The following is an 18,814-nucleotide window of genomic DNA, read 5'->3' as shown; positions in this document are numbered from 1 at the left end:
GTGGGTTGTGGAGCACCCACAGGGACACACATCTCGAAGAACCTCAGTTACTGCACAAGGTGAGTAACCTTCTCCTTCTTTGAGTGCTGTCCCTGTGGGTGCTCCACTCCAGGTGAATGTAGAGCAGTACCCATTATGGTTGGGACTTTGGAGTTATGTGCATGGTAGCAGTGGAGAGGACAGTAAGGCCTACTATGGCATCCGCCCTGGGGACCTGTGTAATGGCATAATGCTTGGCAAAGGTATGGCCTGAGACCCATGTGATCGCTTTGCAAATATCCAGAATGGGTACCTTATACAGGAATGCCACAGGTTGCTGACATGGCTTGAGTAGACTGTGACCGGACTCTGGCAGGGGGTTCTATGTTCTGGGTTTGGTAGCATGACCAAATACAATCCATATCCACTTGGAAAGTCATTGTTGGATATAGCGGCACCCCTGGATCATTCAGTTGTAGAGTCTAGGGGATTTACGAAATGAAATAAATATTTCAGTGACTCAAATTTGCATTTATTTCATTCACCCTTCTAGCCGATGTGATGCTAAGAATGCTACCTTCACTGACATGTGTAGTAAAAAGCAGGTAGTGAGGGGTTCAAAGGGAGGCCTCATGAGGCCCCAGAGGACTAGATACAGATCCCACATGGGCGTGGGAGGGTGAACTTCAGGGTAAAGTCTCTGAAGCTCCGTGACAAAGTGTTTGGTGGTTGGATGCGTAAATACTGAGAATCCTTTGATTTTATCGTGGAAAGCATTAATTGCTGTGAGATGCACTTTTATAGACCTGAACGATTGCCCCGAGTGCTCGAGCTCTACCAGATAGTCCAGCACTATAGGAAGGGGTGTAGTGCAGGGAGTGAGCCCTTTATGCAGACACCATATGGAGAAACGTTTACACTTTTGAAGGTACATATTGCGCATGGAGTCCCATCTGCTGTTCAGTAATGTGTTTGACCTGTTCCAAACAGGCTAACTTGGAACCGTGGAGGAGCCACGCTTTGAGATGGAGCTTCTGCAGCTGTGGATGGAGGATCTGACTGTCATCTTGGGATAGGAGGTCCGATCTCATTGGGAGAGTTCGTGGAGGACAGACTGACACACAGCAGATAAGGATACCAGGTCTGCCTGGATACGTGCTGGGGCAATTAAGATAATGTTGGCTTTGTCGTCCCTGACCGTGCGTAGGACCCTGTGTATTAGTGGGATCAGTGGGAATGCATATATAAGTGTCTTGTTCCACCGAATCAGGAAAGCATCCCCACAGGCCAAGCCCCACTCTGGAGCAAAAGAGAGGGCATTTGCGGTTCTGTGTTGTGGCAAATAGGTCGACAGACGGGAATCCCCATAGATGGAATATTTGTTGTGCGACTGTCGACTTCAGTTCCCATTCATGGTCCTGTGAAAATAGTCTGCTTTGTGTATCAGCCATAGTATTCTGACATCCCGGTAGGTATGAAGCGGAGATGTTGATGTGATGCTGGATGCACCAGTTCCATGGTTTCATCGCTTCCATGCATAGGGAACGCGATCGGGCCCCACCTTATCTGTTGATGTAAAATCTGCATACGATATTGTCTGTCATTATTCGGATTGATTTGTTTCTTATGAGCGGCAGGAAGTGAAGGCAGGCATTCCATACTGCCCTGAGTTCTAGAAGGTTTGTGTGTAGGTGTGATTCCAACGTTGACCACCTTCCTTGTATCGTGTGGTGGTCTAGGTGTGCTACCCAGCCCAGTAGGGAGGCATCTGTAGTGATCATGATGGATGGAAGTCTGTGGTGGAAGAGGACACCTATGCCGATGTTCTCTTTTTGTCCACCATTGTAATGCAATCAGTACCGCGGTTGGTGGTGTTACCATCATTTTGAGTGTGTGCTTGGTGGGTCTGTATACTTATGGAGGCACCTCATATGTAGTCTGGCATATTTGACCACGAACATGGAGGCGGCCACGTGACCCAGTAATTGTAGGCACGTTAGTGCCTCAATTCTTGGGCAGATCGACAGTGTCTGTGAGGTGTTTGATGGTCAGGACTCTGGTGTGAGGTAGCGAGACTTTGGCCTGAGTTGAGTCTAGATAGGCCCCGATGGACTCTAGTTGTGCGGGTAGCAAAGTGGATTTTTGAAAATTTATTTGCAGTCCTAGTCTCTGGAAGAAGTTGATGGCGAGTCTTGTGATTGTTTCTGTCTCCTTGTATGAATGATCTATGATGAGGCATTCGTCCAGGTATGGGAAAAATATGATCCCTTGCTTGTGTAGGTGAGCTGAGACTACTGCCAGGGTTTTGGAGAACAACCTCAGTGCAGTGGAGCTCCTTCGGGATGCTGGATGACGATAGCCATGAGACTCTGCACATGACTACTGCAGTAGTCGTAGTACGGGCTGCCATATTGGCCATGTCCAGGGAAGCTGGTAGGGTCATTCTGGTGACCACCTGCCCCTCAACCAGGACCGATTTGAATTGGGCTCTTCTGTCCTCTGGTATATCTGTGGTATAGTCAAAGAGTTTGCCATAGTTGTCACAAACATACTTGGTAAGGAGGGCACTGTAGTTGGCTATTCTGAATGGTAGTGTGGATGATGTATATACCTTACGGCCTAGGAGGTCTAGGCGCTTGTGGTCCTTATCTTGTGGTGTGGATCGGTGTTGAGGCTGTTTTGCCCTGTGGGTTGCTGCTTCCACCACCGGGAATTAGGTTGAGGGTGGGTAAATAAGAAGTCCGTGCCCTTGTCTGGGACATAATATTTGCGATTTGCCCTCTTGCATGTTGGTGGAGCGGTAGCCGGGGTCTGCCATATATTTTCAGCAGGTTCTAGGATGGCATCATTTATAGGAAGCGCAATTTTTGATGCCGAAGTGGGTTGCAGAATTTTCAAGAGCTTGTGTTGTTTCTCTTGAACCTCCTCTAATGGAATGTCCTGGCTGTTTGCTATTCTTTTGAACACCTCCTGAAACTGTCTGAAGTCATCAGCCAGAGTGGGTGGAGGTGGCATGACAGCTTCATTTGGAGACGAGAAAGAGTCGTGTTCTGGTGACACCATCTCAGGTACAACCTCTTTCTTGGGCTCCTCGGTAGGTCCTCTGTGGCCATGGATGTAGGCAGCACAGGGGATACCAATGGGGACCGAAGTTGTGCCCTGGGTGGTGAGGAAGTGCGAGCGTACTGGGCCTTATAAGTTGCCCATGGGTCCCATGGTGGCCATTGCATTGGATATGGCATGTGGTTTAGGTGTCTTGTATTTTGCTTTAGTGGGTGCTGGTGGTCCCATTGTAGTGCCATCTGCCGGTGGCTGGATGGTGTGTCAGTGCCGGTGGTGGTGGCAGTACCAAGGTTTGCGTTGGCACCGGAGGTGGCTGTGTGGTTGGTGCCGGTTCTGATGAGGATGTTGGTATGTCAGCGCCGAGGAGGAGACATGGGTAGTTTGATGTCTCAACTCCTTCGTCTTGTGGGCGGTGCGTCCGGTGCCAGAGGTGCCAAGAGAGTTGTAGGTGCTGATTCTCAGGGCCGTTGGCACTGCTGATAGTGACCTCACAGGGGACCACTTCTTTTCATTCGGTTCCCTGTGTGGGGAGGTCGAGGCTCGCTTCCTGTTTCTCCTGAGAGGGTGGAGCCATGCCCTTGGTCGGTTCCGACCGGGATGGAAAGCACTTGGGAGAAGGTTTAGGTACGTCCTTCTCCGATGCAGGTAGGAGAGAGTTCTCCATAAGGATCATTTTCAGGTGAAGATCTGGGTTGCGCTGGGCCCTTGCCTTCAAGTTGTTACAGTGGGTGCACTTGGCTGGAATGTGCATCTTTCCGAGACATCTCACACAGAGTGAATGTCCGCTTGAGCGCGGCATGGCCTCTTTGCAGGAGCCACATCTTTTAAAACCAGGAGAGCCTGGCATGTTGAAATAAAAAACAAGAGGACCAGGGTTTTCACTCCACAGGGAGCAGAGAACTTGGGGAAAAAATGACGGGAAAAGGGTTTTTTTGTTGTTTGTTTGTTTTGTTTTTTAAACTATTAACTAACCTATCTAAAGGGAAGGGTAAAACTGGGTTAATCATATCGAATTTTTCTGTCAATAGGGGAAGAAACTACAGCACTGCCCCGAGCTCCATCTTCAGGCAGGGATGGTAGAGAAGGAACTGAGGGGTCATGGCGTGCGCACGCTGAACAGACTCCAACGATGCTGCAAGACAGCAGCTGCACATGCGTGGCCTGACCAGGCACTGCTACCGAAGATCTCCAATCAACGGCGCCGGGACGCACTGTCACCTGGAGTGGAGCACCCACAGAGACAGCACTCAAAGAAAAATATTTCAGTGACTCTTGAATTTGCAAAACTCAGAAGAGATGTTTAAGCATTCCAAAAATAGTGTATAATTTATTTATATTCCCAGACAAAGAAATTATGTTAAAATGGAGTCCAGGTTGATAGAACATATCAGCAATTTAAAGGTAAATACATTACAGGATGTAATTAGCACTCAACCCAGCAGTATGAATCAAGGAAATTCTTGAACTCAAAAGAAATCCAAACATGTTAAGATTTGGAAATACAAGTAGGGCATCCAAAGCAATGTAACTTTGTCCTGTAGTGGCAGCATACAGTGATCATATGATTAAGGCATTTTAGTGTTTGTGGCCCCAGATTTCTTTAAACTGATATTTAAAGACAGGTGTTTTTCCTCCTCATGGTGTCACTACAGGGCAGAGTTAATATATGCTGGGTGTCCTGATTGTGTTTAACCTCCCTTGAAGAAGAAACTTGCAGTTATGAATAATAATAATAAAAATGACTATTAATCCTAAAAAAAAATCATCCAATGTGGTCTACACACAAAATGTCAGGCGTTTTAAATATTGGAGGTTTGAAGCATCTGCATTTTTCTGTTATTAAGGCTTGGTCTACACTACCCCCCTAATTCGAACTAAGGTACGCAACTTCAGCTACGTGAATAACGTAGCTGAAGTCGAAGTACCTTAGTTCGAACTTACCTTGGTCCACACTTGGCAGGCAGGCTCCCCCGTCGACTCCGCGGTACTCCTCTCGCCGAGCTGGAGTACCGCAGTCGACGGCGAGCACTTCCGGGTTCGACTTATCGCGTCCAGACTAGACGCGATAAGTCGAACCCAGAAGTTCGATTTCCAGCCGTCGAACTAGCGGGTAAGTGTAGCCAAGGCCTAAGAGAATTTGAGTCCAAATAAAATCCAACACCAGGTGCTAAATTTTTTAAGGGCCCGTTTCTTAACCATTCCTAGACTAATTAACAGATTCACTTATAAATTCTCAGAAAATTCTATACTCAAAGGGGTGTAATTTTAGGAAGGATATGATGTATTCTTCATATACAACAAAGGGGTTAAAAATCCCACTTTAAGTGCAAAACTCAACACAACATTATTATGGAGCCACAAATGGCAACTCCATAACAAACTTAACCATGCTAATGGTGCTACGATAAATTAAATCAGCAGTTTATGCAGGCAGATTAGTGAAATCATGATTTAAACAGTTACTGAAAGCTACAAATTGTTAACATTTTAACACTATACAAAGTGATATTTAAATATAACCTGCTTGTTGCTATAAGATTCCTTGGGAATAGCATAAGCATATCACATTACTTTTCATCCTTCTCAAACTGTTTACAGTTTGTTTGCCTGTGCTGTATTTAAGTTATAAAAAGCAGGGAGATTTATGTAGACTTTGCTATGAATCAAAACTAGGATGTCACTAAAAGGAATTCTCATGGACAAAAAAAGATTGTGTTTAATAGTAAACAAAGGTTTAAATAAGGGTACGTCTTCACTACCCGCCGTATTGGCAGGTAGCAATCGATTTATCCGAGATAGATATATCGCGTCTCGTTAAGACACGATATATCGATCCCCGAACGCGCTCACTGTCGACTCCGGAACTCCAACAGAGCGAGTGGCGGTAGCACAGTCGACGGGGGAGCCGCGGCCATTGATCCCGCGCCGTGTGGACCCCAGGTAATTCAGTCTAAGATGCTTCGACTTCAGCTACACTATTCACACAGCTGAAGTTGCGTATCTTAGATCGATCACCCCCCCACACACCCAGTGTAGACCAGCCCTAACAGTGGACTAATAGATATAGGTTTTGTCTAAATGCTAATGATTCCACATTAAAATGGTATGCTTGTTTTATAGAGGTGAACTATTGTATACAGTAGTACATTGATGACTTGCACAATTTATAATCTGAACGAAAAACTGATGCTGGGATTTCATATTACTAAAACTTCACTTTTGAAAGCTCTTTAAAGAAAGGGATTATTCTATTTTTCTGAATTGCACAGCACAATGCCCAGTGTAAGTATTAAACAATAATAATTTACATTAAAATTACTGGCAGAATCTGAACAGTAACAATTAGCACTTTTATATTTACAATTTTATAGATGGAGAGAGTGAGACAAACAAATAAAGTAACCTGCCTGTTGATATAGTTAACTCAAGAACTGTGACAGAACCTAAGTCCCAGTCCCAGATCTTATACTTTATAAAGTATAATTAATTTTGACAATCTGATTTTGTTGTGTTGTTTTGTTTTTTACTTTTTGCTCGTTTACAAAATTCAGTAATTCACAACAGACCTCCCAGTCATTAGGGTAAATTAGCTAAATTCTAATAAATTTTAAAAATTTGACTAACATTACCTTCTGGTCCCCTTAGAATTCTAAGTCCTGTGTCTTCCAAAGTCTGATATATATAATATTATACTAGATTTTTTAAATAAATTAACAATGGAATTTGATTAAATTAGAAAAATTGGATATTTAAAAGAAATAAATGCAGTCTTTAAAATTAAGTGGCAATAGCGAAGAGAGATTTATACTTTAAACAACGCTATCTTATAATTTAGACTGAACTTTTTATCTATACTATTATAAAAATTGCTACTGGCTGCTAAGGAATATCCCCAGGAACCTTAAATGCTATTTTAAAAAAATCCACTCTATTCAAAAATTTAAAAAAATTATTAATACAGTTCAAAAAGCTGTGCTGTAATCCTGTTCATATGTTCTCTTTAAGAACGCCCACCAAAAATCTCCCAGAAATTAAGTACAACATCCATAGGCAAGAAAAATAAAATTGGAAAGGAAAGTTACTTACCTTTAATATCTAGAGCTATTCAAGATGTGTTGTTTACCTGTGTTCCACTTCTAGTTGTATGCATGTGCCCCATGCACTGGAGATTGGAATGCTTTAGCCAGCAGTGTCTGTTGGTCACACCTGCTCCCCTGATGATCTCGAGGCCCTCTCCCTATGTGATATAAAAGGGACCAAGTGACCAACTATCCTCAGTCCCAGCACCACTATCCACTCCAGGCTATTGGTCTCAACAGTAGTGGGGAAAAAAGAGAGTGGGTTATGCAACACATGTAAACAACACATCTCTAAGAACTCCAGTTACTAAAAGTAACTTTACTTTCCATTTTGAATGCTTGTTTACATGTGTTCCCAAGCAGTAGGTAATAGATGGAGCAGGGTACTGCAAGTCTAATTAAATAGAAAATGCAACACAGCCTTCCCAAACTGGGCATCTGAATGAGATTCCTGAACTAAAGTATAGCAGCTTTGGCTAGTGAAAGTACATATACTACAACAAGTAGTAGCCCTACATATATCAGCTACAGTTATCCCGCTAGGACACACCTGGGAGGTGGGATGGAGGGGATAAAAGGGACAGTCAGACCTCCTCCTGCCCAGGGCTGATTGCCGGACTGCCTCCTGCTTGGGCTCTCCTTTCCCCGCCCCCCACAAATCCTTCATCAGGAGGCAGCCTGGGCTCAGGCTCTTCTTCCCACCCCCGACACTCCCCCAGTCCCATACCTGCAGGCAGCAGCAGGGCTCTGGCTGTCGAAAGCAGCAGCACAGAAGTAACAGTGGCAATGGGGCACTAAGCCTGCCATGAAAAGTGATATTTATCAGCATCACTTTTCACACTGCCCTCTTACTTCTGCACTGCTGCAGCCCGTTCTCCGCTCTGCTTCAGTGCTGGGCAGTGGAATATGTACTTGTGTGTGGGGGCGGGGTGTGTGTGTAAATGACCCTGGACACAAAGAAGGGGGGCACAACAAAATAAGTTTGAGAACCATTGCTCTAGGAGAAAGTCACCTAACATGATTTGGGAGTTCTTAACTGGCCACCTCATAACTTTATGCAGTGATATACCCAACTGGAGATTGAGTCAAGACTGCCTGACTCTTGGATCTCTTAGCAACAGAAATAAATAGCCTAGGGGACTCTGTGAATGGTTTTGTTCTAGACAAAATGACAGGGTTGCCAGGCATCCGGTTTTTCACTGGAACACCCAGTTGAAAAGGGACCCTGGGAGCTCCGCTAAAAGTCCGGTTGGCTGCAGGTGGGCAGGCAGGCTCTGTGCCCGGCAGCCATAGATGCTGACTTCTGCTCCCGCCGGTGGGTGCTCGACTCCCCTTTGCCCCCGGCCCTGCCCCGACTCCATCCCACCCAGCCCCCATTCCAACCCCTTCCCCAAAGTCCCCACCCCAACTCCGCCACCTCCCTGCCCTATTCTGACTCCTTCCCCAAATCCCCCCCCGACTCTTCCCCGCATCTTCCCCTGTGCACGCCACGTTCCCGCTCCTCCCCCTCCCGCCAAACAGCTGTTTGGTGGCGGCAAGGCAGGAAGCGCTACGAGATAGGCAGAGGAGCAGGGATGCAGCGCTCTCAGGGGAGGAGGTGGAGGAGGAGGTGGGACGCGGAGGAGGGGGAGCTTGGCTGCCGGTGGGTGCAGAGCATCCACTAATTTTTCCCCGTGAGTGCTCCAGCCCTGGAGCACCCATGGAGTCAGCGCCTACGCTGGCAGCTCCGCATGGCTCCCAGGAAATGGCGGCATGTCCCTCCAGCTCCTAGGCAGAGGGGCAGCCAGAGGGCCTCCGCGTGCAGGCACCGCCCACAGCACCAGCTCCACAGCTCCCATTGGCCAAGAACTCTGTGGCTGCAGCCAATGGGAGCTGTGGAGCCGGCGCTTGGGACTGCACCTGCGGGTGGGAGCAGTGCCTGCGGGCGGGGGCAGCGCATGGAGCCAATCTGGCCGCCCCTCCGCCTAGGCGTCGGAAGCACATGCTGCCACTTCCTGGGAGCCGTGTGGTCTTCCTCTGTCCCCAAGAAATGCAGGGGCCATCTGAGACCAGCACCACCTGGAGCCCACACCCTTCATCCCCCCCGCACCCCAACCCTCTGCCCCAGCCCAGAGCACCCTCCCACACTCTGAACCCCTTGGCCCCACCCCCAACCCCAACCCCTCCTTTACCCCGAAACCCCTCATCCCCGGCCCCACCTCAGAGTCTGCAACCTCAGCTGGAGCCCTCACCCCCACCTGCACCCCATTCCCTGCCCCAGCCTAGTGAAGATGAGCAAGTGAGCGAGAGTGGGGGAAAGTAAATGATGGAGGGGGGAATAGAGGGAGCGGGCGGCGGGGCCTTGGAGAAGGGGCAGGGTAGGGGCGGGGCCAGGGTATTCGATTTTGTGCAATTAGAAAGTTGGCAATCCTACAAGACAAAGTTTGGAAAACATCAGAGAATGTAACACAGCCTCACACTTAGTTGAATGAGGCTTTGGGAAAAAACAGGTAAGTGAATGGACTGATTTAAATGTGTCAGAGATTACCTTGGGAAGAAATTTAGGTTTTGACCAGAGTGTAACTTTAACACTGAAAAATCATATATGGGGGTTTCCATCATCAGAGCTTGCAATTCCCAGACCCTGCATGCTGATGTATAGGGCCCTACCAAATTCACAGTCCATTTTGGCCAATTTCAAGGCCCGAGGATTTTAAAATTGTTCAGTGTCACGATTTCAGATGTTTACATCTGAAATTTCACGGTGTTGTAAACATGGAGGTCATGATCCAAAAAAGATGATCGTGGGGGGATTGCAAAGCTGTTGTAGGAGGGTCACGGGATAGCCACCCTCACTTCTGTGCTGCCTATGTCTCGCCATCCAAGCCGGGACTAGCAATTAGGAGCCCTTGACTGGGGTGCTCCCAGGAACACAGGGGGGATAACCCTTTCCCCGAAAAATGTGATTTCACGGTCTGTGACATGTTTTTCACAGCCATAAAACTGATAAGGCCCTACCACAGGGATCGGCAACCTTTGGCACGTGACCCACCAGGGTAAGCACCCTGGCGGGCTGGGCCGGTTTGTTTACCTGCCGCGTCCGCAGGTTCGGCTGATCACGGCTCCTACTGGCCACGGTTCACTGCTCCAGGCCAATAGGGCTGCAGGAAACAGCGCAGGCTGAGGAATATGCTGGCCGCCGCTTCCCGCCACCCCTATTGGCCTGGAGCGGCAAACTGCGGCCAGTTGGAGCCGCGATCGGTCGAACCTGCGGACGCGGCAGGTAAACAAACCATCCCGGCCCGCCAGTGTAAGCACCCTGGCAGGCCACGTGCCAAAAGTTGCCAATCCCTGCCCTACCGATATAACTGCAACAAAAAATGGCATCTTCATAGAAAAAAGGAGTAATGAGCACAAGGCTAATAGCTCAAATGGAGGCCCCACCAAGTAGATAAGTACCACATTAAGATTCTAAGATAAAAGTAAGTAAAGTAAAATATGTTATCTTATTGAAGGAAAAACTCTCAGAAGACAAATTTTTCACAAACTTTTTAACTGAAGGATGAGATGGTCGTAAATTGGTGGATGATGTGCAGAGATAGCAGCCAAACAAACACGTAATGAGCTTAGCAACAAACCAACAAATAGATACTCGATATGAAGGACTGATGTATCTCATGGGGAAGAATTAACTGAATGGATGAAAAACATTTTCATTTTGCAGTCCTCGGAGACTGCTTTCTGCTCTGAATCAACAGAGGTGGAGGTGTCAGAGAGATTTCTGATTTCTTTGAACCAGTATTGCCTGAGCCAGTCTAGGGCTATTAGGATGACTGAGGCCTTGTCTGGTCTGACCTTCCTTAATACACATAGGGTCAGAGGAACTGGGTGATAAACATACAACATGGCCTGATTCCAGGGGATTAGAAAGGCATCTTCTTGAGAATTCAGACTCTGTCCTCCCTTGGAACAAAATACTTTGCATTTCTTGCTCTGGTCAGCTGCAAACAATCTATGCAGGGTGCAACCTACTGATTGAAAATGGGCTTGATGGCCAAATCCTTTAAGGACCATTTATGATTTGAAGAAATATGTCTGCTTAGATTATCTGCCAGCATGTTGTATTGTCCTGGAAGGTGATCTACAGTTAGTATTATGTTGTGCAGGATACATCAATTCCACAGAACGATTGCTTCCCTGCACAAGATTGCCGATATGGTTCCCACGTATGTTTACATAAAACATTGTGGTGGTATTGTTGAGTCTCATCTGTACACTCTGATATTTGATATGAGGTAGAAAGGCCATGCAGGCAAGCCATATTGCTCTGAGCTCCAGGACACTGATATGAACCCAAGCATCTCTTTGAGACCATTGACCCTGTACTGCACACTTCAGCAATGACACATCAGTCACTAATGACTTTGTGGGAAATTCTGAGGAGAACAGACATCCCTTGCAGACCTGATATGGATCTTTCCACCAGTTGAAGGAGTTCAAAACTTCTTGAGGTATGTGTACCCTCATATCTATATTGTGACCATCAGGGTGATAAGCCATCCATTATCACCCCTTACGACAACAGAGAGACAGTCTGGTGTATCAACAGCTGAACATGAGCTCCCAGAATGACACTGCCCAAATGGGATAGTGCTATCCTTGGAATCTCGAATAGGAGCAGAGTGGTTATTTTAACCTTTGTATTTGGCTCTGCAAGAATACTGTGTCCAGTTCTAGTGTCCACAATTCAAGAAGGATGTTACTAAACTGGAACAAGTCTAGAGGAGAGCCACAAGCATGATTAAAGAATTGGTAGACATACCCTACAGTGACAGATTCAAGGTGCTCAATGTATTTAGCTGAGCAAAAGATAAGGTTAAGAGGTGACTTGATTACAGTTTATAAGTACCTACACAGGGAAGAAATGTTTGATAATGAGCTCTTCAATCCAGCAGAAAAAGGAACAACATGATACAATGACTGGAAGTTGAACATAGGCAAAAATTCAGACTACAAATAAAGTGTAATTTTTTTAAACAGTGAGAATAATTAATCACTAGAACAATTTACCAAGGGTTGTAATGTCACTGGAAATTTTAAATCGAGATCAGACGTTTTTCTAAAAGATATGTACTAGAAGGCCTGTGTTATACAGATAGTCAAACTAGACTGTCACAATGGTCCCTTCTAGTCTTGGAATCTATAAATCTATGAAAGAAAAGAAAAAAATCTATAATTGGGGTCACCAGAGTACGTGAAGCCATGTGACCTTAAAACCAGAGACATGTCCTTGAAGTAGTACATAATTTGTTTTGCAGTTCATTTATCAACTCTGACCTATTGTTGAATCTGCTCTGCAGTAGGTACACTCAAGCCATCATGGAATCGATTAGAGTCCCAATAAACTATCTTGTGTGTTGGAATTAAGTGAGACTTCCATGTTCCCTCTCAGTCCCAGTCTGGACAACAGATGTATGATGTACTGAACACTGCTGATCACCTGCTCTGGAGATGATCCTCTCACCAACCAATTGTCCAATAACATGGACACCAGTGAAGCCTTTCCAGGCTGCCTCCTGCTGGAAAGAGAAGGGAGGGGCTGCTTTCAGAGCTCTCTTCTTCCTGGAGACAAAGAAGTGAACCAATCCTCTTTCTTTTAAGGAAGTCTTGAGAGATCTTCCTCTGTGCTCCTGAAAGGTGTGATGCCTATCCCTGCTCACAGCCACAGAGGCAGGAGCAGGCAGGGCCCCAGACATAAAGGCAGTTACAGGAAACTTTTCCCTGAGGACAATCCCAGACTAGAGGGTTCCTGTCTCCCATCTGGTTCAGAGACCAGCTTTATAGCTTTCTCTAAAAGGAACAACTTCATTCCGATGTCTCTAGATTTAGTTGTCCTCGTTGTAAGGATTTTACAGTTCTTCAACTTTTCTTTTATATATCCCTCACTTTAAAGCCTGGCTTTTTCTGTCCCAACATCATGCCAGACTCACCCATCCCCACCTCCCATACAGGGTAAAAAATTAACCTAGAGAAAGCTGAAACCTACTAAAACATTACACTGATCACTATACTAAATATCTACTCTAAATAATTAACTATTTACAAAGTCAGAATAAAATATGCAACCGGAAAAAGAGTGGACATTGCTGTCTGGGTCAGTCTCACATCCAGGAGCAGCTGAAAGGAACGGAGGGCCAGTTGGACACTTTGCCTCCCCCCACCCCGTTTATACCTTCGAGGTCACCAGGGAAGCAGATGCAACCAAACAACATTGCTGGCTAAAGCATTTGGATCTCTAGCACATGGGTAGGGTGACCATATGCCCTGTTTTGGCCAGGACAGTCCCTTTTTTAAGCCCTGTCCCAGCCGTCCTGACTTTTTTGGCAAAAGTTCGGCGTGCACCCCTAGAGGGGCAGAGAGGAATGTGTGTGTGTTTCGGGGGGAGTGAATAGGGCTCTGGCGAGCAGCGACACCAGCAGGGGGGGAGGGGGCAGGCAGGGTTCGGGCAAACAGTGATGCCAGCCTTGCGGGAGGCAGCAGGGATCGGGCGAAGAGTGACACCAGCCCCACATGGGGAGCAGGCAGGGCTCAGATGAGAGCCCTGTGCGTGGCAGACGCAGGGCTAGGGCCAGCAACTCGGGTCAGTCCTGTGCTTGGGGGGAGGGGAGGCAAGGCACAGGCCAGCCCCACGTGCAGTGGGGGAAGAGGGCACGGAACGGACAGCCCCACGTGCAGGGGGAGAGAGGGTATGGCTTGGGCGAGCAGCCCCACGCAGTGTCCCGTTTTCCCTTTGGGAAATATAGTCACCCTACACATGGGGCATATGCACACCACCAGAAATGGAACATATGCAAATAAGCACTCAAAGAAGAATTACTTACACATTTGTTGTAGTATTAGACAACAGTGACAATCAACATCATTGCTATTTACACACATACAGAACAAAGAGATTACTGTATGTTCCCTCACCTGATGTACTTCTTATGAGTCTGTTCCTGTTGCTCCCAAACAGAAGAGTGCTCTATTTTTAAATAAATACACTTATCATTTCTGGTACAGGCATCCCAAACAATTGGATTAACAATTGAAGAGCCTTTGGAAGGACAAAGTTGGTCTGTCTGTTTCTTTATTAACACAACAATTCCTCTTACTGATGAGACTAGGCCCTATAAGTACAATTGATTAAGATGAGTAATATTTTTCTACTGAGCAGCTTTATGCAATTCTATATAGAAATTTCCACATTTCCCTAGATGCAGTGTGTTACGTACATTACATTTATTTAAAAAGCAAACATATTTTAGGGCCGTCAATTAATGACAATTAACTCAAGCTATTAATGCAAAACAAATTAACTAGATTAAAAATTAGTTGCGATTAATCGTAGTTTTAATTGCACTGTTAATAATAGAATAATAATTTATATTATAAATATTTTTGGATATTTTTCTACATTTTCAAATATATTGATTTCAATTACAGCACACAATACAAAGTGTACAAAGTGTACAGGGCTTTATATTATTTTTATTACAAATATTTGCACTGTAAAAAAAGATAAATTGTATTTTTCAATTTACCTAATACAATTACTGTAGTGCAATCTCTTTATAGTGAAAATGCAACTTACATACGTAGATTTTTTTTTACATAACAAAAACAAAACAATGTAAAACTTTAGAGTCTACAAGTCCACTCAGTCCTACTTCTTGTTCAGCCAATCACTAAGACAAACAAGTCTGTTTACACTTACAGGAAATAATGCTGCCCGCTTCTTATTTACATTGTCACCTGAAAGTGAGAACAGGCATTCGCATGGCACTGTTGTAGCTGGAATTATAAAAAAAAACAACCCTCTGTTGGTGGCATCTGACTCAGATGACAAAAATGAACATGCATTGGTCCAGTCCGCTTTGGATTGTTATCGAGCAGAACTCATCATCAGTATGGATGCATATCCTCAGGAATGGTGGTTGAAGCATGAAGAGACATATGAATCTTTAGCACATCTGGCACGTAAATATCTTGTGAAGCTGGTTACAACAGTGCCATGCGAACGCTTCTTCTCACTTTCAGGTGACATTGTAAACAAGAAGCGGGCACGATTATCTCTGGCAAATGTAATCAAACTTGTTTGTCTAAGCGATTGGTTGAAGCAGGACTGAGTGGACATGTAGGCTCTAAAGTTTTACATTGTTTTATTTTTGAATGCAGTTATTTTTCTGTACATAATTCTACATTTGTAAGTTTAACTTTCATGATAAAAAGATTGAAGATGTGAATTACCCAATGGTCCCAACCACATGGTAGAAGTGGGATATTCTCTCCAATTCTGCTCCTCCCCTCCTCCCCCTCCCCAATCTTTTTCAGGGACCCCTCCCATGAGCAACTCCTTATCCAGGAGGTGCAATCACTTCTTGCCATAGGGGCAGTAGAGGAGGTTCTTCAGGAACTAAGGGGAAAGGGCTTCTACTCCCGTTATTTCCTAATCTCCAAGGCAAAAGGGGGTCTCAGACCCCTTTTAGACCTGCGAGGACTCAACCAGTTCATGGTGAAGTTGAAGTTCCGCATGATCTCCCTGAGCACTATTATCCCTTCCCTGGATCCGGGAGACTGGTATGCCGCACTCAACATGAAAGACGCATACTTTCATATAGCCATTCGACCTGCGCACAGATGTTTTCTCTGGTTTGCGCTCAACCACAAACACTATCAGTTTACGGTCCTCCCATTCGATCTGTCAACAGCCCCCCAAGTATTCATCAAGTGCATGTTGGTCGTAGCAGCCTTCCTCCGGAGGAGGAGGCAGGTGCAGGTATACCCATACCTAAACAACTGATCTGTGAGAGAAAAGCCAGCAAAGGGGGGCGGCTATTAAGAGCTATTGTATCAGTAGTTGAAGACAAAAAACTCTTAACCGTTGTGAGTGGTCATTTGGGAATCAACCATGTCCCTTAAGGATACTTGAAAACATCCTGGTTCCAACAGATTTTTCACAGCTCCAGTATGAACATTTTCTTAAATTCATAAAACAAAACAAATTATTATTCACTAACCTGATCCGAGCTCAGCTGTGAAGAACCATCTTGAAATACCATAGTAACCACCAGAGCTACTGCCTCTTTTATAGTTGTGATTAACTGGCTTTTTTCCTCATATCCCAAATTTCTGATGTCACAAAACGTTTTTTCAGGTGATTCTGCTTGTTCAGAAGCCCAATCATACTTTGTTTTATGTGAATTAACATCTTTCTTCACTGGTAACCACCGTTCCATCTTGTATGAACAATAAGTAGATATATCCTGCTTCCTTTTAAGACTGGTGATGTTATTATTTTCACTATCCCTATTTTTCTTTCTTTGTACTGACGAGTTTCTCTCTTTATTGTCCCATTTTGTTAGGTCTACATCCTGGTAATTTATAAAAGTGCTCATATTAGAAGTGAGCAATACTGAGCTCACTATTTTGGTGTTTTGATTACAGAACATTTTGTCCATAAGTTCTGTACTGGCTAACTGACTATTATTTTTTGCAGTGCTGGTATTCATATTTAATGATGCAGCTATAGAATCATGCATCTCCTGGAAGAACCAGACATTTTTTAGTGGATAAATTATTCACCTTTTTATTATAGGTCAGAAAATTAAACAAATATCAATTTAACATTTCCTGAAAAGCTTTTCAAAATGATTTATGCAGAAAAAACACAAAAATGTTGATATTGTCTTACTTTCATTTTAAAATAATAGAACTCATACAATGCATCAGGCAGATTTAAGATAGTATATTCAATTTAACAAGACTATATAACAAAGAGAAAACACTATAAAGACTAAATATGCATCCCTTTAAAAAAAATCACCCTGCACCTTTATATTATTTGTAATAAAAAATTACTATTATTTTTCAATTGTTGCTGTTGGGGTCATATTTAAGTGAATTACAGGGCTCATGGAAAGTGCAAAGTTAACAGCCTACTGACTGCAAAACTGGTATTAGCAGCTGCTGTACAAGCTTCTCTATCATCCATATTAAAGTGCTTCATCCATGACCTGAAAAGGCAGTCTTCAGAGGCCAAATGGAACTTTATTTTCCATGCCTATTCACTCTTTTGCCTCATTTATCAAGCAGGGTACCAAAAATGTGACTTTAATTTCTCCTTCCTCAGCTTATTCCTCGGCTCCCTAACTTCAAAGTTATGAAACCAATTCTCTGGCCTGAGACTACACACTCTGCGAACAAGTTGATAACCAAACACAATTAACAGAAAAATCTGTCTTCTTGTATGTGGCTTATCTGCCATCAATGTAGCTAATGGTTCTGACTGATAGTATCTGGTTAGGGAAGAAGACAAACTGAATGAATCTGAAGTGAATGGAGTGGGGGGCACTATAAAGAGTTTGCCCCAACCACCATTCCCAATCATATGTGCTGGAACTAGGGATTCTGCTGTGCCCCCGCCTTAAAGTGGTTTCCATTATATAAAGGGTTTACAGTTTGGTTCAATAGCTCTCAGTACTCCCACTATAAAAATTGTTCCAGCACCCCTGTTCCCAATAGGACACCACTAAGGCTGAAAGAGAGGGAATAGTCTTAGCATGACACCCAAACATTCAATCAGCTGATACAGTGGAGTGCATTCTACTGCCAAATAGCAAGCAGAGAGTCCTACATTTTTTGTGTTCACTTTGTGTGCATGTAAAATTGAATTATGACACTGAAAGTATTACACATAAAACTGTGGGTGACAGTTCTCCTGAAAAGGCTCAAAGGCAGACCAACAGACAAAATGATTAATTTATGTTTTCAAAATGTCATTTTGGGAGGAAAGAAAGGAGGTTTGACTCGTGAATTCTGAACACTTGGGGCTGGCAATACTGTAATCCTGACTGTTCCAGGCTATGGCTCCTAGGGTAAAAAAGTGTTCCTGCTGGATACAGGAAGCAGAAATTTGGGCATGTCTCCTTTCCTCCTCTGCTCACTATAGTCCTCCTTCTGCTAGTTAGAATATACTCCTTTGAGTGTGTTTATTTTGGGGGTGGGATGGGGCTGACTCCACATGCATAATATACCTTTTCCACTCATCTCCTATGGCTGACTACAGCTATGTCCCCAAGAGCCACAGAGAAGCAAGGTAAACATAGTCCCCATATTACACTAGTGGTGGAAATAAATGGCACCTCAAAAGTAATACCAGCTTCTTCCTGGAGAAACAGCTAGAGACAACTTGGGAGTCATTAGAGTGAGCTGACAAAGGAGGCAGAACTGGAGCCAAGACTCCTCCGGCTAACTGGATGACAGAGGTAAGACAGAAAGCTAGAGGAAGAATGCATATTGTCCAAATGGGTGATTGATAATATACACACAGTTTATGTTAATAAAATTTATGGTGGAAAATAAAATTTAACAACATAAAAAGTACATTTTTAAAACTTTTCCCTTATTTTTTACTTTTACAATATACTTGCCTCTTCATTTTCCAAAGTGATTTTCTTTTCCGTGAATTTATACTCATTCATCTTCTCATTATTACCTTAAAAGAATAAAAAATAAAAAAGGCATTTGTATACTATAGCCAGAGGTGGCAGCAATGCCTATGGCTAAGATCTCCAAAAACTTTCCTTTATAAGACCCTATTTTCAGTTGCTTTTAACTTCACCAAACTTAAAGCATTTGCACTGAAATTTTCCCTGCCATGTGTATGCTTCAGG

At 44.4% G+C, this 18,814-nt stretch overlaps 1 protein-coding gene across 1 annotated transcript in view; it reads right to left on the bottom strand.

Moving 5' to 3' along the window:
* Nucleotides 1–18,814, bottom strand: part of POLN (DNA polymerase nu) — a 241,213-nt gene that overhangs the window by 195,511 nt on the left and 26,888 nt on the right. The window contains exons 4-6 of the mRNA XM_065598521.1: nt 18,572–18,636; nt 16,160–16,684; nt 14,073–14,269 (exon numbers count right to left, since the gene is read on the bottom strand). Of these exons, the coding sequence (XP_065454593.1) occupies nt 14,073–14,269; nt 16,160–16,684; nt 18,572–18,636 (787 nt within the window). The remainder of the gene's footprint in view (nt 1–14,072; nt 14,270–16,159; nt 16,685–18,571; nt 18,637–18,814) is intronic.

The sequence above is a fragment of the Chrysemys picta genome, chromosome 5 (genome assembly GCF_011386835.1).
Source record: "Chrysemys picta bellii isolate R12L10 chromosome 5, ASM1138683v2, whole genome shotgun sequence".
NCBI lineage: Eukaryota > Metazoa > Chordata > Testudines > Emydidae > Chrysemys > Chrysemys picta.
Note: the sequence above shows the minus strand (reverse complement) of the source record. Positions and strands in the feature narration are given on the sequence as shown.